Source organism: Puma concolor, chromosome C2 (genome assembly GCF_028749965.1).
Source record: "Puma concolor isolate L17-30 chromosome C2, mPumCon1.1.hap2, whole genome shotgun sequence".
Lineage (NCBI taxonomy): Eukaryota > Metazoa > Chordata > Mammalia > Carnivora > Felidae > Puma > Puma concolor.
Genome location: NC_141675.1, coordinates 144,552,988 through 144,580,393, shown reverse-complemented (window position 1 = coordinate 144,580,393; position 27,406 = coordinate 144,552,988). Strand labels below are relative to the sequence as shown.

The following is a 27,406-nucleotide window of genomic DNA, read 5'->3' as shown; positions in this document are numbered from 1 at the left end:
TCATGTTTTGTTCATCAAAACATTTTTCAAATTAAGCCATCACATCCCAAAATAGTGTATTAGAATCACCCAGCAGGACTTCTTCCTGAAAACATGCAAATGCACAATCCTTGTTTAGAAGTGGAGCGTCAACTACTTGTGCAGATACAAAAATGACTAATAGCTACAGCCTAATGAGACACCTGTCAATTTCCCTTTTTTTAGCTTAGCTGCTTTCAATTCATAGAAGTCGCCCAACACAAACAGCACTTTGCTGACACTTCTGTGTGTGCTTAAGCAGTGATAGCATTCAAACGAAAATGGAGTTTCAGATATCTCCATCCACTTCTTAAAAATACGTCTTAAGAATTACAGTATTAGCCACAAACGAATGGCGGCCTAGCCTCTCCAATGACATGCAGAAATAGCATTGTTAAGTCCATCAGAGAAGCGACAGCTTCTCATCATTGTTCCAGCTACATGAGAATGAAGAAAATTTCCTAGAAGAGTCTACAAATAGAAACCGACATGTTCCTGGAACTGAAAAATCCTAATGAAAAACAGGAGATGATCTCCTTTGAGATTTGATTATATATTAAATATAAGAAACCTACCAGTAGTTACGACAGAGTTCACAAATGCATTTGTGTTTGTGATAAGAGTTTGCATCATGAACAAAAAGCCTTACTCAAAGTGAGCATGACCAAGACAAGAACCAAAGTGATATTTCACAGGTTGCCAAATTAGTCCAAATAATTCAAATTAGACAAGTCGGTAGTACAGAGCCTTTTATGGCCTGAGTTCCATGAAAATGGAAGTTATTTATCAGGAAAACATTCCTGAACATTAAAAAAGCTTATTGCTCTTTTGTTAATTTTTTTAATGTTTATTTATTTATTTTGAGAGAGAGACAGAGACAGAGAGAGCATGCAAGCAGGGGAGGGGCAGAGAAAGAGAAAGAATCCCAAGCAGGCTCCCTGCTGCCAGTGCAGAGCCCGGCATGGGGCTTGAACTCATGAATAATGATAACATGACCTGAGCCAAAATCAAGAGTCGGATGCTTAACCTTCTGAGCCACACAGACACCTCCCAAAAAAGTTTATTGCTTTAAAAAGTCCTCTGAACTAACTGTAGCTACTTCATACTTTGCATGCTAAAATTACATATGTATATATATATATATATTCAAACTTTTTAATTTATTATTGATGTCTAGTTGACATACAATATCAATTATTAGTTTCAAGCGTACAATGTAGTGATTCAACAATTCTATACATTACTCAGTGCTCCCTAGATGGGTGTAGTCAATTTTTAAAGAACTCTTTGCAAAGCCTTATTAACATGCTTTTAGGATTCCATTTCCAAATTTAGATTCTGAAACTCACATGAATCTGAATTATATTCCCTTTACCAAGAAAAGGAGTAAATGAAGATTCATGAGAATATAGAATGAACAGTATTTTGTATTCTACTTAGGGTCTTTAGACAAGATTTTAAGAAAATTTTATCTGCCATTGATCTGAGATGTTTTTAATAATTTTCTTTAAGGACACATTAAGAGCAAAACAGAGTAATTTTAACTAGGTCTTTGCAGTTGTGTCTACATGAGCATTAACAAATCTGGAGCACATGTGATTACATCACTAACGCTGGAACTAGATTTCTTTTAAATCATCTAAATCATCCTCTGGTTGAACCCACGAAGAGACTGACCCACCATTTATATTTACATTTATATTTTTAAAATAATTTACACTTCTAAGTTCTGTTTATATTTTGAGGACAAGATCCCAATGTTGTTTACTTGACTCTTCTAAATTGATAAAGCTTAATAAGGTAAGAATCCCAAGGCCCAACCAATGACAGTTAGTATAACTGAGGTCTAGCCTAGAGTGCTATGCACTGTAAGTAAAAAACAAAACTCACGAATGACGTACTGCTACAATCTCCCACTGTGCATGGAACATTAAAGGATTCTAAAATGCTGATTGAATGAATGACTTTCGCTGAAAAAAAGCATCGAGCATATTATGTAAATAAACTATGAAGGAGGCAATTGGGCAGACAGAGCCTGAGCCTCGATTTACCACCAACCTACTGTTTCCATGAAGTAGTGACAACCTCTTCAGTTCCCAGATCACTCAGCTGTCATTTTTCACATCTAATATTTACATAGATGGTATATATGCCAAACGCTACTTTAAGAGTTTCAAGAACAATGATTCATTTTATCTTCACAACAATCTTAGGATCAGGGCCAGCTTCCTGCAGTGACACAGGGTTCCGTGCTCAGAAGGACCCCATGCTTGGTTTAATGCTCTGCCGTCGCTATCTTGAAATTGGAACTAGAGGCCCAGCATTTTCATTTCACTGAAATTTGAACAAGGGACTCTGCGAATTATGTAACCGGTCATGTCGATGAGGTTACCACTCCCATTTTACAGATGCGGGAACTGAGGCAAAGAGGTGTTAAGTAACTTGCCCAAGGTGAAACAGCTAGTCCTCACTGGAGCTGGGATTCACATGCTGAACTCACCGGGGGAGACACTGGAAGCCATTGCGCTCAGTTCCTAGCTAGTTCTATAATTCTAACTTAGGTCCTTTACTAAGAGGAATGTTGATTTCACTCTTCCCTCCCTCAATCAAGGCTTTTTATAGATGCAGAATTGCAATGGAAAAAGAAAAAGAGATGTTGCATTCACAAACAAGCTGAATTTGAAAAAAGAACTGCTTAGCTAAATGAAAGGCGAGAGGGTTTGAAATGGTCATGGCAGGGGCTTAGCTATTTAAATGACAAGCTAAACAGGATACCTTTGGGGCTATTTCGGGCTCTGATCCCCAAATTAGAGCTTTTAGGAGTGGGATCCAGAGCCCTACATGGGAAAGACCAAGTTAGCCAGCAATGGCGATGCCACAACAGAGGCGGAACACATCAAAGGAAGCACTCTGTGCTGCCTTTTATAGACGTGAAGACAGACCAACTGCCCCGTTGTCCAATGGGCAAACATAAATAAAAGGTTTGCATCAGCTGAGGATCAAATACTCAAGAAAAGGGTCATGATTTCCTGAGGACTCTGAGTCAAAGGTCGAGTGTCCTGTGGGGAGAAGCATCTGGCCTCCTTTGGCTGAGTTTCCTGCCAACCCCCTCCTATCCCCGTCTTCTATCTAAGGTAACTGTGGGTGTTTCACTTTGACTAAAATCTATGAGCTCAAGGGTATGGACTGCAGACATTCCCCATTAATCTGGGGCCTGGTCCATACCACCTAAACTCTGAGAGTTCTTATTGTTTTTATTATGATGATTATTTGCTGTTATTTAGTTTTCTGTCTGCATTCTATGTTTGATTTTTTTTAATCAGAATAAAACTCTTGTTTTATTATTTGCAAAAGTAACTTTGAAATATAGGTCAACAAAAAAGGCCACCCAGATTTGAACAGAAATGGTGAATCCAAAGAGACCCCTGGAAACTGCTGTTTGAAACCCTGCACACTTCTTATTGCTAAATGCCCTTGCCCAGTGCCGACCAGAACCATGAAATGAATGGTCTTAAAGCATGTTCGAGTTCTCTGATAAAACTGCATGTTTGATGATTGGATTATGTAAGGGCAACAGGGTCCCATAGTTCTTTGACTATTGTGATTTTCTGATTGGTCAACAGGGTCTCTACACCTTGTAATATTTAGTCAACTGGCCTACAACAGTCTTCTTAGGAGGTCGCCCAACCTCTGTCTCCCTTCTCAGAACTACCAAGGGCCAGGTCAAGATTCCCAAAGAGGCTTCCCTGTCCCCAAATACAATCTGCATTTGGCTGTTATCAGATAACCTGTCTCTCCTGGAATTCCTTTCAGTGACATCATTGTTCCATGTGCAACCAAAAGTCAGAAGCACTGACCCTAAAAGAGCAAAGTTGAGGATGCACCTGTGAAGGCCATAGTTGGCAGCAGGGGAGCTTGGAAAGATGGTGCCTGACCCAGACCCCTGAACACAAAAACCATCCGCATCCACACAGGTCATTGTCTACATCAATGTCACATTACTGTTCCAGGAAACTTGAAAGATGAAGTGTAAAGAAGTTGAGTGTCTCAGGAAGTTCCCTAAAATTCATTTATCCAAACACCTAGACGACTCATTGGGCCTCATTAGAGTAAATAACTACCTCTCGGAACAGTACAGCCCTCATCCAGACTCATCAAATGATTCTTTATGCTTTATTACAGCTTTCATTTTCAGTTTGTCCACCAGTTCTGAACTATTCTATAACAAACTTTGCCCAATCCCATCAATCCCCGCCATGTTGAAAGACTCACTTTAAACCAGAATCTATAAATATTCCACCTCTACCCTCTCACTGCCAAGAGGCTACAGACTCTACTTTGTTTATCAACATTTTTATATTTGAAGGCTCTTTTCAGGGAGTCTGTAACCAATACTCCCTTCTCCTCCACAACCAACTCCAACCCATTTGTCTCCCGTCATGGCACAAATGCCACATAATGAACAACTGGATATAAGAAAGTCTTTGGGCTCTGTGCAAGTTGCAGAGGAGAGAAACTGGTACAGGCTTTCTCTCCCATGGGTTGGGAGAGGACCTGGGAATCAGCACTGCAGGGATCTATGGAGCCACAAGGAATGGTCTCCTTATCCCTCGAAACAGTGAGGTAAGCCCTCCCCAACCTGGAAGGTGGGAACGCCTAAGAGAAAAGGAAGAGAGACTTTCCCTCCAGGTGTCTCAGCAATGAGTTAGCAACCTGCCTGTGTCTATTCTACCTTCCCAGGACATTTGGCTGTCACCATTTGGAGGCCCCAGTGGGCAGAACTACCCCACAGTGAGTGGGCAAAGAAATACAGACACACATATAAAGAGGTTCAGAGGGAGAGAGCAATCAGATTGTTCCAATTTAGCACATGCCAAGAGAAATAGAGGTGGAGGAGAATACCAAGAGAAAAAAATGAAATCCCAATTCAGGTCCAAAAACAGGTTGGTGGGGTGCCTGGATGCCTCAATCAGTTGAGGGTCCAACTTTTGATTTCAGCTCAAGTCATGATCTCAGGGTCGTGGGATTGAGCCCAGCATCAGGCTCTGTGCTGAGCAGGGAGCCTGCTTAAGATTCTCTCTCTCTCTCTGTCTCTCTCTGCCTCTGCCCCTCTGTCCCGCTTGAGCTCTCTCTCCCTCTCTAAAAGAAAAGAAAAAACAAAAACAGGTTGAAGCTAAAAATTATAATTTTCCAACTAACATTTCATGAGATGAGCTGGAGGAAAGGAAGGCCATGTTGATATTCAAAAGAGTGGTGTAAAATATCTAAGGAAATAAATATCTTAAGGCACAAGGCAAAACTATAAATAGAATCATGAAAGGAAAATACAGAATTTTGAAAGAAAATGGTTAGAATCCAAGAATCCTATGTCCAAACCCCTGTGAGTACAAATTATAATGAGGTTTCAAGGCACAGAGGGAAAAGAGAGGAGGGAATAAGAAATAAACCTTGAATATATACACGCATTCAAACAGATAGATACACTCAAACATAACAAATGTATATAGATACATTCATGTATGTCTTGATGATATACATGTAAATTAATAATGATATAATATTTAAGAATGTGCATGAATGTATTAAGAAGTTAACGTTTATTAAAGTATGAAAGAGGCAGTGTTTCAAGCACTTGTCATGCAGTAACTAGCATAACCCTCAGAGAATCCTCATAAGGATGGTAATGGTATTAACCCCATTTCACCAAGGAGGCACAAAGTGATTAAGTAACTGACCCTATAGACATAAAACAAGGAAGGGGCAAAACCAGGATTAAACCCAGACAGTCTGGGGGCACCTGGGTGGCTCAGGCGGTTAAGTGTCCAACTTCAGCTCAGGTCATGATCTCCCTGTTTGTGAGTTTGAGCCCCGCATCGGGCTCTGGGATGACAGCTCAGAGTCTGGAGCCTGTTTCAGATTGTGTGTCTTCCTCTCTCTCTCTTTCTCTCTGCCCCACCCCCTGCTCACTCTCTATGTCTCTCTCAAAAATAAATAAACATTAAAAAAAAAAACAAAAAAAAAACAGCAGTCTGGCTCCCAGATTCTAAGTTTTTAAACATAATAACCCTGAATTGTTCTCAGATAGGGACTTTTGAAGAAGAAACATACTGCAAGGAGAAATTCTAACAAAACCATAGAATCAAAAGTTAAATGTTTCATTAAAGAAATATTAGCATTCAGAGTTATATCGGGGGGGGGGGTAGGAAAATGTTAAAGTTCCAAAGGTCTCCTTTGTCAGAAGAAAAGGCAGAAGGAAGAGTAAAAAATATTCTAGGGGCGCCTGGGTAGCTCAGTCCGTTGAGCGTCTGATTTCAGCTCAGGTCATGATCTCGCAGCTCATGAGTTCGAGCCCCGCGTCAGGCTCTGTGCTGACAGCTCAGAGCCTGGAACCTGCTTTGGATTCTGTGTCTCCCTCTCTCTCTGCCCCTCCCCCACTCGTTCTCTCTCTCTCTCTCTCTCTCTCTCTCTCTCTCTCTCTGTCAAAAATAAATAAACGTTAAAAAAATTTTTTTAATATTCTGAAGTCAGCTAATCAAGATGGGAGGGACATACAGTGAAGTATAAGAGAGTCTTGATAAGGGAAAAGAAGGAAATAAGCATCTAACAAATGTAACAAATATAAAATCAGTTGTAAGGAATAAAATCTAATACCTATCAATCCTTAACCTACAAAGCAAGAGAATGTCCAGCTGGGTTAACAAAGAAATCCTAACTGTATGGAAATAATTACAAGGAAGACACGTAAAACAAGTGATAAAGAAAGGTTTGCCTTCATAAGGACAGCGGACTGCATTTAATTTCCATCTTTCCGAAACTACAGCAAAAGATTTTGTGATGAAAAAGTGCGGAGCCTTAAGGAGACAGAGAAGGAGAGGAGGCAACCCGAAGTTCGGGTCTGGAAATATCCAGACGTCAGAGTGACAGATTCTGTGTCTCCCTCTCTCTGCTGTTTCCCCGCCCCTTAAAAATAAATAAACACTGAAAATATTTAAAATAAATAAATGAATAAAATAAGGTGGATGGGTTGAAATCTGTTGGAGGCAGCCAGACCCTGACATTTCCTGTTCTACCCCATGCTGCCAGTAGAGGACTGTTGCTTTATTCTCCGGAGAAGGGAGAGGAGAGGATGAGCAGGGTCACCAGCAAAGGGGGCAGGGCAGGGTTTGGGGGGTGTGGGTTAAGTGAAAGTATGGGTCTTCCTGTCCTCCCCTCCACAGTGCAGGCAGGCAGGAGACTGGAAGAGTCTTCTCAGGAAGATGTGACAGGCCCAAGAAGACATGTCTAAAAGATACTAATACCAGGAGGAGGAAGAGTTCCCAACAAACACAAGAGCCAGATCACCCTAGGGTACACAGGTCCCCCTGTGCCTTCACAGCTTCCAGCCAGCGTTTAGCTCCTTATTTTTATTTCGTTTCGTTTTGTTTTCTCTTTCATGTTTTGCTTGTTTACATTTTTTTGCAATGTTTATTTATTTTTGGGAAAGAGAGACAGACAGAGCACGAGCAGGGGAGGGGCAGGGAGAGAGGGAGACACAGAATCCAATGCAGGCTCCAGGTAGGAGAGTAGTAAGACTATCTCATTAGAAAGATTATTGTAAGGGGCGCCTGGGTGGCTGAGTCAGTTAAGCATCCGACTTCAGGTCACGATCTCACGGTTCATGAGTTTGAGACCCGCATCAGGCTCCATGCTGACAGCTGGAGCCTGGATCCTGCTTCAGATACTGTGTCTCTCTGCCCCTACCTCTGCTCATGCTCTGTCTCTTTCTCTCTCAAAAATAAATAAATGTTAAAAAAAATTTTTTAAAGAAAAAAAAATTTTTAAAGAAGCATTAAGAGAAAGAAAAGAAGTTCTCTGAAAGTAAGAACATGAGAGGTGCTTGGCTGGCTCAGTGCACAGAGCATGTGACTCTTGGTCTGGGGTTGTGAGTTCAAGCCCCATGGGGGATCTATAGTTCACCTACCAAAAAATTAAGCACATGAAAGTCGAAATGAAAAACTCGATAGAAAGAGTGGAAAAAAAAATTAAGGGCCCACCGGCAAGTAGAACAAAAAGGCACAGAGAAAGAAAATGGAACACGGGAGTGGGGGAGATAAGGAAATTAGAGGACTAGACCCACTTTCAGAAAGGGAAAAAGTAGAAAACGTACTTCAAAGTTAATGGCTTTAGTTAAGATCTGGAACTAATTAATCATGGGTGATTAAAGTACATAATGGCAGAGAAATAGGAATGTATGTTCATATAATGGATGTGAGGTTTTTTATGAAGGAAAAAGATAGATTAATTTTGCATTTAAAGTAAAATGTCTGGGGGCGCCTGGGTGGCGCAGTCGGTTAAGCGTCCGACTTCAGCCAGGTCACGATCTCGCGGTCTAGGACTTCGAGCCCCGCGTCAGGCTCTGGGCTGATGGCTCAGAGCCTGGAGCCTGTTTCCGATTCTGTGTCTCCCTCTCTCTCTGCCCCTCCCCCGTTCATGCTCTGTCTCTCTCTGTCCCAAAAATAAATAAACGTTGAAAAAAAAAATTAAAAAAAAAAATAAATAAATAAAGTAAAATGTCTGGGCCCAGGATATAATTTAAGATAGTAAAGGAAAAAAAGCTGAATGAGTACAAGTTGTAGAAGTTTTGAAGAAAAGTAAAAGTGCGCTCAAATTTATTGAACCAAGGAAATGTAAATCAAATACACAACATCGTGTCACTTTATATGTCATTGTCCTGAAAACCTCTTAAAAACAGGTAGCATGGCTTATTGGCAGGAGTGCAAGAAAAACACACAGCTGTGCATTGCTGGATTAATGTCTTCTTGGAGAGCAACCTGATAACATCAACTGAAATTAAAAATCCTGTATGCCCTTTCACCCGGAAGTCCCACCCCTGGAAGTCTACCCTACAAAAAATGAAAGCAACAGTACAGAGACTATACGTACAATATTATTTGTTGGAGGGGCTCCTGGGTGGCTCTGTTGGTTAAGCGGCCGACTTCAGCTCAGGTCATGATCTCAGTTTGTGTGTTCGAGCCCTGTGTCGGGCTCTGTGCTGACAGCTCAGAGCCTGGAGCCTGTTTCCTTCAGATTCTGTGTCTCCCTCTCTCTCTGCCCCTCCCCCACTCAAGCTCTGTCTCTCTGTCTCAGAAATAAACATTAAAAAAAAAAAGATTATTTGTTGGAGCATGGTACATAATAGCAAAAATGGAAACAAAGTGAGGGCCCATGAGCAAGAGAAAGCTAATTCAATCACAGTACTGTCATACAAGGGATTGTTATACAACCATTCAAAAGAATGAGCTAGAGCAATGCCTACGTGGCTTAGTCGGTTAAGAGGCCTACTGTTGATATTGGCTCAGGTCATGATCTGGAGGTTGTGATGTCAAGCCCCGAGTAGGGCTCTGCACTGACAGCAGGGAGCCTATTTGGGGTTCTCTGTCCACCCCTCCCCTGCTCCCATACTCTCTCTCTCAGAAATAAATTTTTTTTTTTTTTTTTTTTAAAAAGGATGAATTAGAGCCATTGAAGCTGGCTTGGAGGAATTATTCCAGAGGTTGTTGAGTTAGAAAAACAAGATGTAGAAAAGCATGTATAATACAATTTCTTTGTGTAAAACATATACATACTCCTAAGCAGGCTTATACATAGCTATGTTTGAATATGATTATGTGGGCATGGAGAAAAATTTGAAAGAACACTTTTATTAACATGAGTTGGTAGCAGGAGCAGTGGGGAATGTGAGGAATCTAAGGATGGGGAGAGAAAAAGCCAAGCCAAAAAAGAAAAGAAATTTACTTAAATATGGAGGCAAGTTTTGATCATATTTATTCATTTATACATAGGTATATGAAGGTTTTTTTAAGTTATATGGAAAAATATTGTTTTATTTTCAACAAAGGAAGAGCATTATTTGATACAATTAATTGTCACTTTGTGAAGCACAGTCTGAAGAGGTAGACGTGTTTCCAAAGACATACGATGGCCAGCAGGTGTGTGAAAGAGAAGGCATGAACACCTCCAGGAAGACCGAGAACCATCAGCGGGAAAGGCCTTCTTGAAGCACAGAATTCCCCAGGACAAGCTCTACTTCCCGTGTTGGAGTCCTAGAGACAGAAAGCAAAAGATCTGGACTGGCCCAGAAGCTAATCCGTAACTTGGTCCCACCACGAGGCCAGGACCAGATACCTGTGTAAAAATCAAACGGCCCTGGGACAATAAGAGGAAGCCAATGAGAGCTCCTTCCCTTCTCTTCAAGAATCACGCATTTCTCAGTGTGAGAAGTCCAATCTCCAGACCCCTGTGGGTGGTCCTTCATGGGACCCAGAGTTTGGCTGGGGAGAGCTGGTTATTCACAAATAACTATTAAGTGTATTGAGTCAGAGGCAGAGACAGGCCGGTGTGCCACCACGGGATTGATCAATGAGTCGCCAAGGCATGAGAAGACTGTAGGAAGCACCGGTTGAGAAGCCGCATGCAGAAAGAGAATCTCCACCTCGGTTAATGAGGATTAGCTGGAGGACATGGTGTGGTTCATAGCAGTCGTACTTTCGGGGTGATGCTTCCTGGAGTGCTGTAATTAGAGATGGCCACACACACATTCTGTCATTTAGGCAGGTCAACAAATACGCAGCCCTTTCCTGTGTGTGATTCCAAATACTCCCGGCTCAGGACAGTGTCAAGTTTCTACGCAGGACTTTTCTAATCCAGACAAGCTTTCCCTTTGAGCAAAGAAGGTTCTCAAATTCACGGTATGTGGGTAAGGCAGGTCAGCACAGAGTGGAAAACAGCAAAGCTCGCCTCCACGTGGAGGAGTTGATTATTGTTCAGACCGCTGTGCAGTTGGAAATAAAATGACCGCCGTGGGAGTCCCAATGCAGACCACACACAATGGGAAGGGAAGAAGGGAACACATTTAACTGTGGAAAGGGGTATGTTCTGCTGGGACAATGAGAGTTTAAACATAAACCATAGCTCTTTGCTGAGAGGAGACCTGGAGAATGTTTCTGGAAGGAGAACAGAAAGAACCTCAAGGGAAAATAGTGTGCTGTTTTTAAAGGATCATCTGGCACAGTGCTGATGCTGCTGGTTCAAGGACCACCCTTTGAGTAGCAGGTCCTTGGGGGACACAAGCCCTTGCACAAGATTGATTTGCAAAAAAAAAAAAACATGTGTCAGAAAGAAAAACATGTAAATACACAGCATCATGGCTGGAGTTTGTGCTGAAGGGAGCTCAGCACAGTAGGCCCGTTGGGCTGCAAAGCCATGAAGGATGAGGATAGAATGGCCCTTTTGAAGTAACTTGCCCCACAGTAATAAGTTCCTAATACAAAGGAATTTGGCAAAAGTTCTTAAGAGGAACATACAGAAATAGCCTCATTACCTTGATTCTGTCCTCTGACCCACAGAACTCAGAGTCAGTTACCAAGAAAGCAAGCAAGAGATGCCCTAGCCCTATGCAAAAGAAGAAATCAAGGAGCTGCTTCGTGTCAAAAACGAACCCAGAAATGAGAAGAGGAAGTACATAATACAAAGCCCACCCCCACTTGGTCAATGCCAGGCTAACGGTGGGAGTGAGTCCCCGCAGCACAGTTTTGATCCCACCAGACCAGGCCCACTCTGCGCTCCCTGGACCACTCACTGGTCAGAGTGGGGGCAGGCGACGAGGCCATCATGAAAGCAATGGATGTGCCGCAGGCAATCAGTGCGTTCGTTGGGCCCATTCTTCTTTGGGTCAGATCTTTAACTTATTGTGAGTGGCCTTCAAGGCACCAGGCATGCAGGGCAGTCCAATGTGTTCTGGCTCCCTTCCCTGAGACTGGTGCAGATTTGGAGGGGAGCAGGAAATGATGGAAAGTGGGAAGTGATTTGAGGTGGGAGCAGTTGGAGTTTTGTTACAAGGAGCCAATCTCCCCTGACACATTCCCCAGTTGCCTTCACAAATTAATATGCTTTTGAGAGGGTTTAGGCAACTTTCGCTTGCAGAGCCACTTTGTACAAATATGCGGTCACATAATTAAGATGATTTTAGCTGCAAGTAACCAATATCCCAACTCAGAGAAGTAAAACAGTAAGAAATTCTGTTGGGTACAAGACAGAGTTGAGGTAGGCTAGTTCCAGTATGCGTTAATTCAGTGGCTTGATGACTTCATCACAGACCCAGTGTACTAATCAGGATGCTCCAGAGGAAAAGAACCACTAAGATTCACAGAGATATATAGAAAGGAATTATTATAAGAGATTGGTTCATGTAATTATGGAGGCTAAGAAGTCTCACAATCTGCCATCCACACGCTGGATGCCCATGGGAGCTGGTGATGTAGTTCTACTCTAAACCCAAAGGTTTGGGATCCAGGACAGCCAGAGATATAAGTTCCGAATTCAGACTCAAGGCCCAAGAACCAACAGCACCAGTGGCCAAGAGCAGGAGAAGATCCATATCCCAGCTCAAGCAAGACAGCAAATTTGCCCTTCCTCTAACTTTTTGTTCTATTCAGGATCACAGAAGATTGGATTATGCCCACCCTCATTGGTGAGGGTGATCTTTACTTAATCTACAGATTCAAGTGCTAATCTCTTCTGGAAACACCTTCCCAGACACATTCAGAAATAATGTTTACCAGCTATCTAGCCACCTACCCCAGTCAAGTGGACACATAGAATTAACATCACACCCAGGGTTTTGCTTCTTTAAGCTCTGCTATTATTGTGTTGGCTTTATCCTTCAACTGACTCCTGTCATGATCACAAGATGGCAGTAACTGTTCCAGAGATTATATGCCAAAATCAATACAAAGAAGAAAATGTCTATTTTGTCTATCTCTTAGGAATCTCTTCTATATTCCTCTGTATTACATATCTACACTTATGTTTAAAAAAAAAACTAAAAACAAAAAAATTACTCCAAAAATTAATACTTATGGCAGAGATTGGCAAATTTTCTTTCTGTAAAGAACTAAATAATAAATATCTTTGGCTTTGTGGGTCACGTAACCTCTATCACAATTATTCAACCCTGCCATTGTAGAGGGCAAGCAGCCATAGACAATATGTAAATCAATACACATGCTGTGTTCCAATAAAACTTTATTTACAAAAACAGATAGCAGGATGGATTTGGCCTTCAATTTATAGTTTGCCAATTCCTGGCTTAAAACAACAAATATCTGTTGCTTCACACTGTTTCTGTAGGTGAAGAATCTAGTTGCAGCTTCGCTGGGTGTTTCTGGCTCAGAGTCTCTCATGAGGTTGCAGTCAACCATTGGCTGGGACAGTGGTCATCTGAAGACCTAACCAAAGCTAAAGGATCTGCTTCCAAGATGGCTACTTCATATGGTTTTAGCAAGAGGCCTCATTAAATGTACCTCTCCATAGTGCTGCTTAAGTGTCCTCACAACATGGCGGCTGGCTTCCTCCAGAATGTGAGATCCAAGAGAGAGTAAGGAAAAAGCCATGATGTCTTTTTATGACCTTGTCATACATATTTTGCCATATCCTAGTCTTTGAAATTGAGTCATTTGCCCAGCCCGCACCCAACAGGCGGAGGATTAGTGTCTCCCTTTTGAGGGGTCAAAAGATAAAAACAAGATGATGGCACCGATTCAGTCTTGATGTCTCAGGCCAAGTCTGCTCCATTTCTAATAATTGAGGATTAGTCTTATTCTTGAGGCTTGTTTCTATGATGTACTTGATTTCTCTGTTCCCTGGGCCTCAGTTCATTTACATGTGCTCCTGGGAAACAAGCCACAGGTCTGCCATGCATGGTTGTACAGTTTGAACACTGTGTAAGGGGCCCAGATGAGATAAAAAATTGGGGCTGAAATGCAGCCTGCACTCAGCTCATTAAGCTTGTTCCCTGAAGGAAACAACTTTTGTCATTCTTTTGCTTGGAGGGGCCACCTCTGCAAGGATCTACATAAGGTGACTTACGTGCCTGGGATATTGATTTTGTACATGATTTGTCCCCAATCTTGGTATATTTGTCTGTTACTCCAGCCTGTTGAGATTTATTAGGATCCTGGCTCTGACATTCACCACCTTCCCTATCTCTCCATCACTTTCTTTTTTTTATTTTTTTAATGTTTAATTATTATTTTTGAGAGAGAGACAGACAGAGAATGAGCAGGGGAGGGGCAGAGAGAGACAGAGACACAGAATCCTGAGCAGGCTCCAGGCTCCGAGCTGTCAGCACAGAGCCTGACACAGAGCTCAAACACATGGACCACGAGATCATGACCTGAGACAAAGTCAGACACTCAACCAACTGAGCCACCCAGGTGCCCCTGTCCATCACTTTCTATGTCAGTGGGTTATATATACCCAGAGAATACACAAGACAATCCTTTCAGGTTCAGGTTTAGACAAAAACAAACTTCTATTTCTAGGAGTTGTTTTGTTTTGTTTTGTTTTTATGTAGAGAAAGAAAAAAATTAAACCTTACTACTAGTTGATTAATGTTGGCAGATGTTTATAAATTAATATTGGTAGATGTTTAAAATTTATAAACATGTGTATATTGAGGTAGATGCTGTGAAGTTTTTATAGATGCATGATCAAGAATTGCTTTGTATATCATCTAAGTCACTGATAAAATTTTAAATGAGGTCAGGCTGAGAACAGAACCTAGAGATGAACATTGATCCTATAGGCTGTCTGGGTACCATTACAATTTGACCAGCATCTAACCCAAATCAACCATTATGTAACCATTATGTATGTACTCCATGCTGGGCAGCCTCTAAGATGATCCCCAGTGATCCAACCTCCTGCTTTTCACACCCACATAAATGACATTCTGCACAACATATCATGCAGCTTTGTAAAGACCCTGAGCCAGACGTGTCCAGCTAAGCCACCCCCAGATTCCTGCCCCAGAGAAACTGTGAGATCAAAAATGTTTGCTGTTTTAAGTTGCTAAGTCCAGGGGTTATTTGTAACATGCAATAGATAACTAATACACTTTCCTAAAGGTTTGTAATACGTATCTCTAAACTTGCGACATCCAGCAGCCCCACAATCCAGATATTATCATCCTGGTTTCACAGATGAGGAAGCAGAGGCTCAGAGTATTTAAGTGACTTTCCCAAGTCTAAAACAGCTAGCAAATGACAGGATTCAAATGTTAAATCCAGTTTGGCTCTAAAATCCACACTCTCTCCACTAACAAGAAATGATTCCCTTATCTAGCTCTATGACCTTGGGCAAGTTACATCAATCTCTTATTTTCCTCATCAGCAAAATTAGGAACTGAAACAAATTCTTCATTTCTAATATTATACAATTTCATCCCCCTCCTCTGCTTCATGCACAGCCCAAGAAGCAAGCTAAAATAATTTCTATACTAAGGAACGCCTGGGTGGTTCAGTCGGTTAGGCGTCTGACTGGCTCAGGTCATGATCTCACGATTCATGAGTTTGAGCCCCACATCAGGCTCTCTGCTATCAGCACAGAGCCTGCTTCGGATCCTCTCTCTCTCTCTCTCTCTCTCTCTCTGCCCTTACCCCACTCATTCTCTCTCTCCCTCTCTCTCTCTCTCTCTCTCCCTCTCTCTCTCAAAAATAAATAAATAAATAAATAAATAAATAAATAAATAAATAAATAAAAACATTTAAATGATTTTTATAGTAGATAATGTTGGGGGTGAGAGGCAACAGTTCGAAGATCACTTGATTTAGCTGAAGAAATACATAGAAGTCAAAACCCACTGAGGCTTACACCTCCATTGTTTATGTAGCTGATGCCAGCGGCTTCTCTGATGTCCCAGGGCTGTCACTCAGAGGATAGAAGGGGGACGAGGTCTATTTCTTAGGAGGAAAGAAAGAGGCTTCTGCTCTAACAGAGATCCCCCAGCTGCAATAAATGTAATGAAAGTAATAAAACTTATACATTTGCTGTAACTCAGTGTACACATTCTTACTAAAACGATGTGACAGGATGTGTGAAACCAAGCAGGGAAAGAAGCAGTGTGGTCTCAGAGAGGGACGCCATGATGAACAGTGTGATAACGGTAGATGGATTTACATGGTCCAAGATGCTGCTTTACCTCATCATACTTTGCTATCATTTTTACCGGCTTTTTCTGTGTTCCATTTTGACACTTCCAATCTGTCCCAGTGTGCCTTCAAAAACCAATATTTTCAGCTAAGCCTCAAACCCCAAACTGTGGAAGCCACTGCCCTAAGCCCTAGGACAATGGCCCTACTTGGTCAGAATGGGGATCCTTCCAGGAAAAGCCACTTCAAAACTCCATTCACTGCTTTGGTATCTTTGGAAGTTAAAGGAATAGAAAACTTCTACTTTAACCCGATGAGACTATGGTCCTCATAGCTGAGGGTGCAAAGTCCAGATAAACAAACAGGTAGATAAAGGTAGATAAAGATACATATAGTTCCTCTCTTCCTCGATGGAAGGAAGCCCAATAACAAATCTCTCTCAGGGTTCAATAGTATTTGGCAAGACAGTCTAGTTGGAAGTCTATGGACTTTGCTGTCTGATCATTCATTAGCTTCTTCAACGGCTCTGCCACTTAGCTAGGTGAACACAGACAAGTTATTTGCCTTCTCTGAGCCTTAATTTCCGCTTTTGCAAAAATGAGGGCATTACGAGACTTCCCTCATGTATCACTGTGAAGGTTAAAGAAGACAGAGAAGTGCACAGTGGTGCAAATAGTGGGAATTCAGTAAATGTTAGATTTTCTTCTTTTGCATGCTTTTTTTCTCTCAGGGAATGTAAATTTTTAAAATCACCATGACTGCTCTAGGAAACTATATATACATGCAAAGAATGGAAACAAGGAGATGAGTCGGAAGGCTACTGCATTTGTACAAAAAGGGTTATAATAGTGGCTTGGACTCAGGGTGTCAGTGGAAAAGAGGAGAAGTGGGTAGATCTAGGATGTGTTTTAAGAGTTGATAGCACTTACTGTAGGGCACAAAGAAAGAGAAAAACCGCTGTTAAAATTTATATTTAGCTTACTTCATCCCAAAGAAAGGGAACTTGACCCAATTCTGTCTAGATTAGTGTTGTCCAATAGAACTTTCAGGGATGATGGAAATGTTCTTTGTAGGCGCTGTCCAATATGGTAGACATTAGCCCATAAGCTTATTGAGCACTTGTGGTGTGGTTAGCATGACTAAGGAACTGATTTTTTTTATTTAATATTTTTTATTACTTTTTTAATTTTAATTCCAGCATAGTTAACATAACAGTGCTATATTAGTTTCCAGTGTACAATACAGTGATTCAACAATTCTATACATCATTACTCAGTGCTCATCATGATAAGTATACCCTTAATCCCATTCACCTATTTCACCCATCCCCCCATCAGCTTCTGAACCCCCTTGAAATTAAGCATTTTTCTTAAAGGCACTATGGCCAAGTTTATGTATTTACCATATTGCACAGTGCAAGTCTAAGTAATATACTTCCCAGATGGTTTCCCCCATAATCCCTTCAAATTATACTGACACAATTTACAGAACCTACAATTTGCTCTCACATACACTCTTATGATCCTATCCAGTCTTAACTACTTGACCAGTTTCTACTGACTGAGGTAAAACCTAGAAAAAATTATCAAGATTCCACTACTTCTGGAGAGAGAGAGAGGGAAGATGGCGGCGTAGGAGGACACTGGGCTCACCGCGTGTCCTGCTGATCACTTAGATTCCACCTACACCTGCCTAAATAACCCAGAAAACCACCAGAGGATTAGCAGAACGGAGTCGCCGGAGCCAAGCACAGACGAGAGGCCCACGGAAGAGGGTAGGAAGGGCGGCGAGGCGGTGCGCGCTCCACGGACTGGCGGGAGGGAGCCGGGGCGGAGGGGCGGCTCGCCGGCCAAGCAGAGCCCCCGAGTCTGGCTTGCAAAAAGCGGAGGGGCCTGACGGACTGTGTTCCGACAGCAAGCGCGACTTAGCGTCTGGGAGGTCATAAGTTAACAGCTCTGCTCAGAAAGCGGGAAGGCTGGAGGACAAAGGGAAGGAGAGCTGCTGAGCCCCCGGACGACAGAGCTCAGTTTGGTGGGGAACAAAGGCGCTCGCCAGCGCCATCTCCCCCGCCCATCCCCCAGCCAAAATCCCAAAGAGAACCAGTTCCTGCCAGGGAATTTGCTCGCTCTGCGCAAACACCCAACTCTGCGCTTCTGCGGAGCCAAACCTCCGGCAGCGGATCTGACTCCCTCCTGCTGCCACAGGGCCCCTCCTGAAGTGGATCACCTAAGGAGAAGCAAGCTAAGCCTGCCCCTCCTGCCCCTGTGCACCTTGCCTACCCACCCCAGCTAAGACACCAGATCCCCAGCATCACAAGCCTGGCAGTGTGCAAGTAGCCCAGACAGGCCACCCCACCCCACAGTGAATCCCGCCCCTAGGAGAGGGGAAGAGAAGGCACGCACCAGTCTGACTGTGGACACAGCGGTGGGCTGGGGGCAGACATCAGGTCTGACTGCGGCTCCGCCCACCAACTCCAGTTATACACCACAGCACAGGGGAAGTGCCCTGCAGGTCCTCACCATGCCAGGGACTATCCAAAATGACCAAGCGGAAGAATTCCCCTCAGAAGAATCTCCAGGAAATAACAACAGCTAATGAGCTGATCAAAAAGGATTTAAATAATATAACAGAAAGTGAATTTAGAATAATAGTCATAAAATTAATCGCTGGGCTTGAAAACAGTATAGCTGACAGCAGAGAATCTCTTGCTACAGAGATCAAGGGACTAAGGAACAGTCACGAGGAGCTGAAAAACGCTTTAAACGAAATGCATAACAAAATGGAAACCACCACGGCTCGGATTGAAGAGGCAGAGGAGAGAATAGGTGAACTAGAAGATAAAGTTATGGAAAAAGAGGAAGCTGAGAAAAAGAGAGATAAAAAAATCCAGGAGTATGAGGGGAAAATTAGAGAACTAAGTGATACACTAAAAAGAAATAATATACGCATAATCGGTATCCCAGAGGAGGAAGAGAGAGGGAAAGGTGCTGAAGGTGTACTTGAAGAAATCATAGCTGAGAACTTCCCTGAAGTGGGGAAGGAAAAAGGCATTGAAATCCAAGAGGCACAGAGAACTCCCTTCAGACGGAACTTGAATCGATCTTCTGCACGACATATCATAGTGAAACTGGCAAAATACAAGGATAAAGAGAAAATTCTGAAAGCAGCAAGGGGTAAACGTGCCCTCACATATAAAGGGAGACCTATAAGACTCGTGACTGATCTCTCTTTTGAAACTTGGCAGGCCAGAAAGAATTGGCACGAGATTTTCAGTGTGCTAGACAGAAAAAATATGCAGCCGAGAATCCTTTATCCAGCAAGTCTGTCATTTAGAATAGAAGGAGAGATAAAGGTCTTCCCAAACAAACAAAAACTGAAGGAATTTGTCACCACTCAACCAGCCCTACAAAAGATCCTAAGGGGGACCCTGTGAGACAAAGTACCAGAGACATCACTACAAGCATAAAACATACAGACATCACAATGACTCTAAACCCATATCTTTCTATAATAACACTGAATGTAAATGGATTAAATGCGCCAACCAAAAGACATAGGGTATCAGAATGGATAAAAAAACAAGACCCATCTATTTGCTGTCCACAAGAGACTCATTTTAGACCTGAGGACACCTTTAGATTGAGAGTGAGGGGATGGAGATCTATTTATCATGCTACTGGAAGCCAAAAGAAAGCTGGAGTAGCCATCCTTATATCAGACAAACTAGACTTTAAATTAAAGGCTGTAACAAGAGATGAAGAAGGACATTATATAATAGTGACAGGGTCTATCCATCAGGAAGAGCTAACAATTATAAATGTCTACGCGCCGAATACCAGAGCGCCCAAATATATAAAACAATTACTCATAAACATAAGCAACCTTATTGATAAGAATGTGGTAATTGCAGGGGACTTTAACACCCCACTTACAGAAATGGATAGATCATCTAGACACACGGTCAATAAAGAAACAGGGCCCTGAATGAGACATTGGATCAGATGGACTTGACAGATATATTTAGAACTCTGCATCCCAAAGCAACAGAATATACTTTCTTCTCGAGTGCACATGGAACATTCTCCAAGATAGATCATATACTGGGTCACAAAACAGCCCTTCATAAGTTTACAAGAATTGAAATCATACCATGCATACTTTCAGACCACAATGCTATGAAGCTTGAAAGCAATTGGGGCGCCTGGGTGGCACAGTCGGTTAAGCGTCCGACTTCAGCCAGGTCACGATCTCGCGGTCCGTGAGTTCGAGCCCCGCGTCAGGCTCTGGGCTGATGGCTCGGAGCCTGGAGCCTGTTTCCGATTCTGTGTCTCCCTCTCTCTCTGCCCCTCCCCCGTTCATGCTCTGTCTCTCTCTGTCCCAAAAATAAATAAAAAAAAAAAAAAAAAAGAAATCAACCACAGAAAAAAGTCTGGAAAACCTCCAAAAGCATGGAGGTTAAAGAACACCCTACTAACGAATGAGTGGGTCAACCAGGCAATTAGAGAAGAAATTTAAAAATATATGGAAACAAACGAAAATGAAAATACAACAATCCAAACGCTTTGGGACGCAGCGAAGGCAGTCCTGAGAGGAAAATACATTGCAATCCAGGCCTATCTCAAGAAACAAGAAAAATCCCAAATACAAAATCTAACAGCACACCTAAAGGAAATAGAAGCAGAACAGCAAAGGCAGCCTAAACCCAGCAGAAGAAGAGAAATAATAAAGATCAGAGCAGAAATAAACAATATAGAATCTAAAAAAACTGTAGAGCAGATCAACGAAACCAAGAGTTGGTTTTTTGAAAAAATAAACAAAATTGACAAACCTCTAGCCAGGCTTCTCAAAAAGAAAAGGGAGATGACCCAAATAGATAAAATCATGAATGAAAATGGAATTATTACAACCAATCCCTCAGAGATACAAACAATTATCAGGGAATACTATGAAAAATTATATGCCAACAAATTGGACAACCTGGAAGGAATGGACAAATTCCTGAACACCCACACTCTTCCAAAACTCAATCAGGAGGAAATAGAAAGCTTGAACAGACCCATCACCAGCGAAGAAATTGAATCGGTTATCAAAAATCTCCCAACAAATAAGAGTCCAGGACCAGATGGCTTCCCAGGGGAGTTCTACCAGACGTTTAAAGCAGAGATAATACCTATCCTTCTCAAGCTATTCCAAGAAATAGAAAGGGAAGGAAAACTTCCAGACTCATTCTATGAAGCCAGTATTATTTTGATTCCTAAACCAGACAGAGACCCAGTAAAAAAAAGAGAACTACAGGCCAATATCCCTGATGAATATGGATGCAAAAATTCTCAATAAGATACTAGCAAATCGAATTCAACGGCATATAAAAAGAATTATTCACCATGATCAAGTGGGATTCATTCCTGGGATGCAGGGCTGGTTCAACATTCGCAAATCAATCAACGTGATACATCACATTAACAAAAAAAAAGAGAAAAACCATATGATCCTGTCAATCGATGCAGAAAAGGCCTTTGACAAAATCCAGCACCCTTTCTTAATAAAAACCCTTGAGAAAGTCGGGATAGAAGGAACATACTTAAAGATCATAAAAGCCATTTATGAAAAGCCCACAGCTAACATCATCCTCAACGGGGAAAAACTGAGAGCTTTTTCCCTGAGATCAGGAGCACGACAGGGATGCCCACTCTCACCGCTGTTGTTTAACATAGTGCTGGAAGTTCTAGCATCAGCAATCAGAAAACAAAAGGAAATCAAAGGCGTCAAAATTGGCAAAGATGAAGTCAAGCTTTCGCTCTTTGCAGATGACATGATATTATACATGGAAAATCTGATAGACTCCACCAAAAGTCTGCTAGAACTGATACATGAATTCAGCAAAGTTGCAGGATACAAAATCAATGTACAGAAATCAGTTGCATTCTTATACACTAACAATGAAGCAACAGAAAGACAAATAAAGAAACTGATCCCATTCACAATTGCACCAAGAAGCATAAAATACCTAGGAATAAATCTAACCAAAGATGTAAAGGATCTTTATGCTGAAAACTATAGAAAGCTTATGAAGGTAATTGAAGAAGATTTAAAGAAATGGAAAGACAGTCCCTGCTCATGGATTGGAAGAATAAATATTATCAAAATGTCAATACTACCCAAAGCTATCTACACATTCAATGCAATCCCAATCAAAATTGCACCAGCATTCTTCTCGAAACTAGAACAAGCAATCCTAAAATTCATATGGAACCACAAAAGGCCCCGAATAGCCAAAGTAATTTTGAAGAAGAAGACCAAAGCAGGAGGCATCACAATCCCAGACTTTAGCCTCTACTACAAAGCTGTCATCATCAAGACAGCATGGTATTGGCACAAAAACAGACACATAGACCAATGGAATAGAATAGAAACCCCAGAACTAGACCCACAAACGTATGGCCAACTCATCTTTGACAAAGCAGGAAAGAACATCCAATGGAAAAAAGACAGTCTCTTTAACAAATGGTGCTGGGAGAACTGGACAGCAACATGCAGAAGGTTGAAACTAGACCACTTTCTCACACCATTCACAAAAATAAACTCAAAATGGATAAAGGACCTGAATGTGAGACAGGAAACCATCAAAACCTTAGAGGAGAAAGCAGGAAAAGACCTCTCAGACCTCAGCCGTAGCAATCTCTTACTCGACACATCCCCAAAGGCAAGGGAATTAAAAGCAAAAGTGAATTACTGGGACCTTATGAAGATAAAAAGCTTCTGCACAGCAAAGGAAACAACCAACAAAACTAAAAGGCAACCAACAGAATGGGAAAAGATATTTGCAAATGACATATCGGACAAAGGGCTAGTATCCAAAATCTATAGAGAGCTCACCAAACTCCACACCCGAAAAGCAAATAACCCAGTGAAGAAATGGGCAGAAGACATGAATAGACACTTCTCTAAAGAAGACATCTGGATGGCCAACAGGCACATGAAAAGATGTTCAGCGTCGCTCCTTATCAGGGAAATACAAATCAAAACCACACTCAGATATCACCTCACGCCAGTCAGAGTGGCCAAAATGAACAAATCAGGAGACTATAGATGCTGGAGAGGATGTGGAGAAACGGGAACCCTCTTGCACTGTTGGTGGGAATGCAAATTGGTGCAGCCGCTCTGGAAAGCAGTGTGGAGGTTCCTCAGAAAATTGAAAATAGACCTACCCTATGACCCAGCAATAGCACTGCTAGGAATTTATCCAAGGGACACAGGAGTACTGATGCATAGGGGTACTTGTACCCCAATGTTCATAGCAGCACTCTCAACAATAGCCAAATTATGGAAAGAGCCTAAATGTCCATCAACTGATGAATGGATAAAGAAATTGTGGTTTATATACACAATGGAGTACTACGTGGCAATGAGAAAAAATGAAATATGGCCTTTTGTAGCAACATGGATGGAACTGGAGAGTGTGATGCTAAGTGAAATAAGCCATACAGAGAAAGACAGATACCATATGGTTTCACTCTTATGTGGATCCTGAGAAACTTAACAGGAACCCATGGGGGAGGGGAAGGATAAAAAAAAAAAAAAAAGAGGTTAGAGTGGGAGAGAGCCAAAGCATAAGAGACTGTTGAGAACTGAGAACAAACTGAGGGTTGATGGGGGGTGGGAGGGAGGAGAGGGTGGGTGATGGGTATTGAGGAGGGCACCTTTTGGGATGAGCACTGGGTGTTGTATGGAAACCAATTTGACAATAAATTTAATATATAAAAAAAAAAAAAGATTCCACTACTTCTGCTAATCTCAATATTATAACATTAATAGGTAACCCATTTTGATCAACTGTAAGCATCATCATAAAAATTCTATCTTTACATGTTTTAATTAAGCTGGAATATTACTCTTCTGCCTAAATTATGTGAAATCAAATACAGTGGAAACTATATATCATGTTGCTTGGCCGTGGTGCCTCTAGGAAAAATGATTAATTTCAGGGGATTCAGAAGGACGGCTGTGACCTAAACAAACTGGTAATAAATCTCACTGTCTTCTAGCCTAAGAACTGAAGTTGTCATCATATCACAGGTACTTACCAGGCATCTCAAGGTTGACTTACAGGGAATTGCAGTGGTGATTGTTAACATTGAGAAATGTTAATTTTGTTTACCTCATATTTTATTCATAGTAGTAATATTTCCAATTTCCTTTTCTCCTTTCTTCCTTTCTTTTCTTTTCTCATTTTCCTTAGGTGAGTTCCAAATATCTGTTGGCTACCATTTACTCCATATACATGCAAACAATGTGTTCAAAATCAAACTTATCATCTAAGCTGCATTAAAAGTCCAAGGTCTATGGGGCGCCTGGGTGGCACAGTCGGTTAAGCGTCCGACTTCAGCCAGGTCACGATCTCGCGGTCTGTGAGTTCGAGCCCCGCGTCAGGCTCTGGGCTGATGGCTCAGAGCCTGGAGCCTGTTTCCGATTCTGTGTCTCCCTCTCTCTCTGCCCCTCCCCCGTTCATGCTCTGTCTCTTTCTGTCCCAAAAATAAATAAAAAACGTCGAAAAATAAAAATAAAAAAATAAAAGTCCAAGGTCTTATCATGACAGGCACACTCCCTCCATGTTCCTACTAGATGCTTGTGAATATTTATTCTGGTTCTGCCTGCCCCATATCACTTTGCCCTTTTTTTCTGCTAATTGCATCTCCTTTCTCTCTCAGATGATATCCCTGTCCCCCACCTGTGATTTTGATGGTGCAGCCGATCACAGTACTCCTCCTATTCCCCAGCTATAATCAGTGGCCTAGAATGGTACATGATGTGATCAGAGTTCTTATCTGAGATTTTATACACATCCTAAAAAAAAGGGAGACCTCGCTTTTCTTCATAGTAGCTAAATGAGATGCTGTAAACCTTGAGCTAATCACGCCTCTACTCATTCCTTGTCATTCCCCAACCATCTGGAGGAAGATCCTCTGAAAGGGAAGAAGCTAAGGCCAGCACATAACGGGAGGTAGAGGACAATAAGAAAGCAAAGAGACAGGCCTGATGGTTTCATTCCCCTTGAGGCCAACTTCACTGATGGACTTCCCAACCCCATAAGCTGGAGGGAGGAAGATAGGAAGGGCTAGAAATGGGAAGGTGAGTCAAGAAAAGTGTCTTAGTCAAGACAATAAATAGAGACATCTGAACTAGGAAGGCAGCTGTACATATGAGCATGGGGGAATGGGGGCACCTGAGTCCTTGAATGCATCTCCCTCCAGGAAACTGTAATGTACTGTCTGTGCCCCATCTCTGAGGTAAGGAGGCCTGCCAGGCCCCACATAGATCACACAAAGGATTTAGACCTGGAGCCAGACTCCTCGACTAGCTAGTATGAACTTTGCACCATTCAACAAGTAAAGACACTGTTTTGCTCTATTGACTAAGCAAAGAAGCCTATCAAATCAACCAGTGCTTATTGATGGAATTGTTTCCAGAAATGGTTCTGAAAGTATGGTCCCTGGACCAGCAATATCAGCATCACCTGGGACATTCTTAGTAATTCAAATTCTTGGCCATCACCTTGGACCTTCTGAATCAGAAAATGTGGGGATGGGGCCCAGCCATTTGTGTTTGAATAAGCCTCCCAGGTGATTCTGATGCATGCTAAAGGTTGAGAGGCACTGCTCTAGAGGAGAGTTTCTCCAACTCAGCACTATTGACATTTTAGGATAAAGAATTCTTTGCTGTAGGGAGGTATGTGTTGTAAGATGTTTAGATGAGTCTCTGGCCTCTACCTGCTAGATTCTAGTACCAGCCCCCTAACGTGACACTCCAAAATATCTCCAGAATAAATCTCCATTGCTAAATATCCCCTAAGGGGACACAATTGCCCCCAGTTGAGAACCACTGCCCTATAGTAACAAGTATGGCCTAGACTGGTCCAAACCTAAATCATGATATATAAACAATCATGTCAATAACATATATGTATTTGAGCATTCACAGGTATGTGACAATGTGACATAAACTAAGGTTTGAAGACTTTATAGTTTACAAAGCGCTTTCATATGTATGGCATTTGTTCCTCACATTAATCCTACACAGAAGATAATTCTCGTTCTTGTATTACTGGTAAGAAAACTGAGATTCAAAAATGTCATTTGATGTGCCCAAATTCACTGCCTACTAAGTAGCAGAGCTGGAACTCAAACCCAGATCTTTCCTTTTCATAGACAAAGAGAAATATCTTATTAGAAGGGTTATAGAGGGAATATTTCTATCCTTGAAAAATATTGCTTTTGGAATAAATTCAATATTAGCTGAGACATAATAGGTGTAGAAATACTTAAGCAGAATGTTCAATATGAAAAATGTGCTGTGTATGAACGAGTAGGGTAAGCCCATCCATAAACAGCATATGGGCTGTTACTTAGAAATAAAATCCTTGTGACAGTTTGCATGAGCCTTAGAGATGCTAGGGAGATTTACACTCAAATCAGAGAAGTAAAAAATAGCACAGCTAAACAAAGTCAGGAATATTCTTCCTCCCCTAAACCACATCTTCTAGGAGAAAGTGAAACAGAATCAGAATCATTGGCTGAAGGAGAAAAGGAAAGAGAAAGCCCAGAACACCAAAGAGCCGTTGTCCCCCTGTGACCCAGGTCCTTGCAGAAGGAAGTGTTGTTCAACCAGCATTAGGTTCCTAGGGAGCAGTGTGCAAAAAGCCTGCAAAGCTCACAGCTTCCAGAGAGTGGATGTGAAACTCATCCCTCAGCGAGCTGGGGATTTCCATGGGCACAGTAATAGACTTTGGCTTCTCAGTGAGCATCCAATCACCAACAGCCAACTCGCTGACCTTTGGACGGTCCTCCAACAAGGCCAAACTTGTTACAGAGCATAAAACTGAAATTCTAAATAAAGATCAAGGCCAAATCAAAGTCACAATGAGACAAATGACCCCAAAGAAACCTTTTGATGTCAGTTCTTTTTTGCTCTGAGAATTTGAAACCTCTTGCCTCTTCTTTAGAGAGGATTATTAATGGTCCTATAAACTGGAGTTTAAATCTGGAAATATTTCTAATCAGAGGAAAGAGCACTGGGCCTGGAGTCAGAAGGCCTGGGTTCTGATCCTGGATGTTCAATGGAGAAGCCAATCAGCCTCCTTTAGCCTCAGGTTTGGGTTTTATTTTTTTCCATAAAGCAGAGAGATGTAATTACAGAAAGCCTAGGATTCCTTCCATTAGTATGATTCTCCTCTTTACCAACATCGTAAACTTGCAGTTAATATGCCCACAACTTGGGAAACACCATGGGTAAAGTTTAAAAAGCCAGGCATTAGAGTCACTGAGACCTAACATGAAGTCCCAATTCTGCCATGTTAGCTGGGCCACACAGGACAACTCCCTAACCTTCCCATCCTCAGATACCCCATCTTTAAAATAGAGGTG

The 27,406-nt window shown here is 41.9% G+C and overlaps 1 protein-coding gene across 1 annotated transcript in view; it reads right to left on the bottom strand.

The window, feature by feature from the left end:
- MAP3K7CL (MAP3K7 C-terminal like) overlaps positions 1 to 26,802 on the bottom strand; it is an 80,479-nt gene extending 53,677 nt beyond the window's left edge. The window contains exons 1-2 of the mRNA XM_086675815.1: positions 26,735 to 26,802; positions 2,794 to 2,801 (exon numbers count right to left, since the gene is read on the bottom strand). Of these exons, the coding sequence (XP_086531941.1) occupies positions 2,794 to 2,801; positions 26,735 to 26,787 (61 nt within the window). The 5' untranslated portion in view covers positions 26,788 to 26,802. The remainder of the gene's footprint in view (positions 1 to 2,793; positions 2,802 to 26,734) is intronic.
- Positions 26,803 to 27,406: the final 604 nt, after the last annotated feature.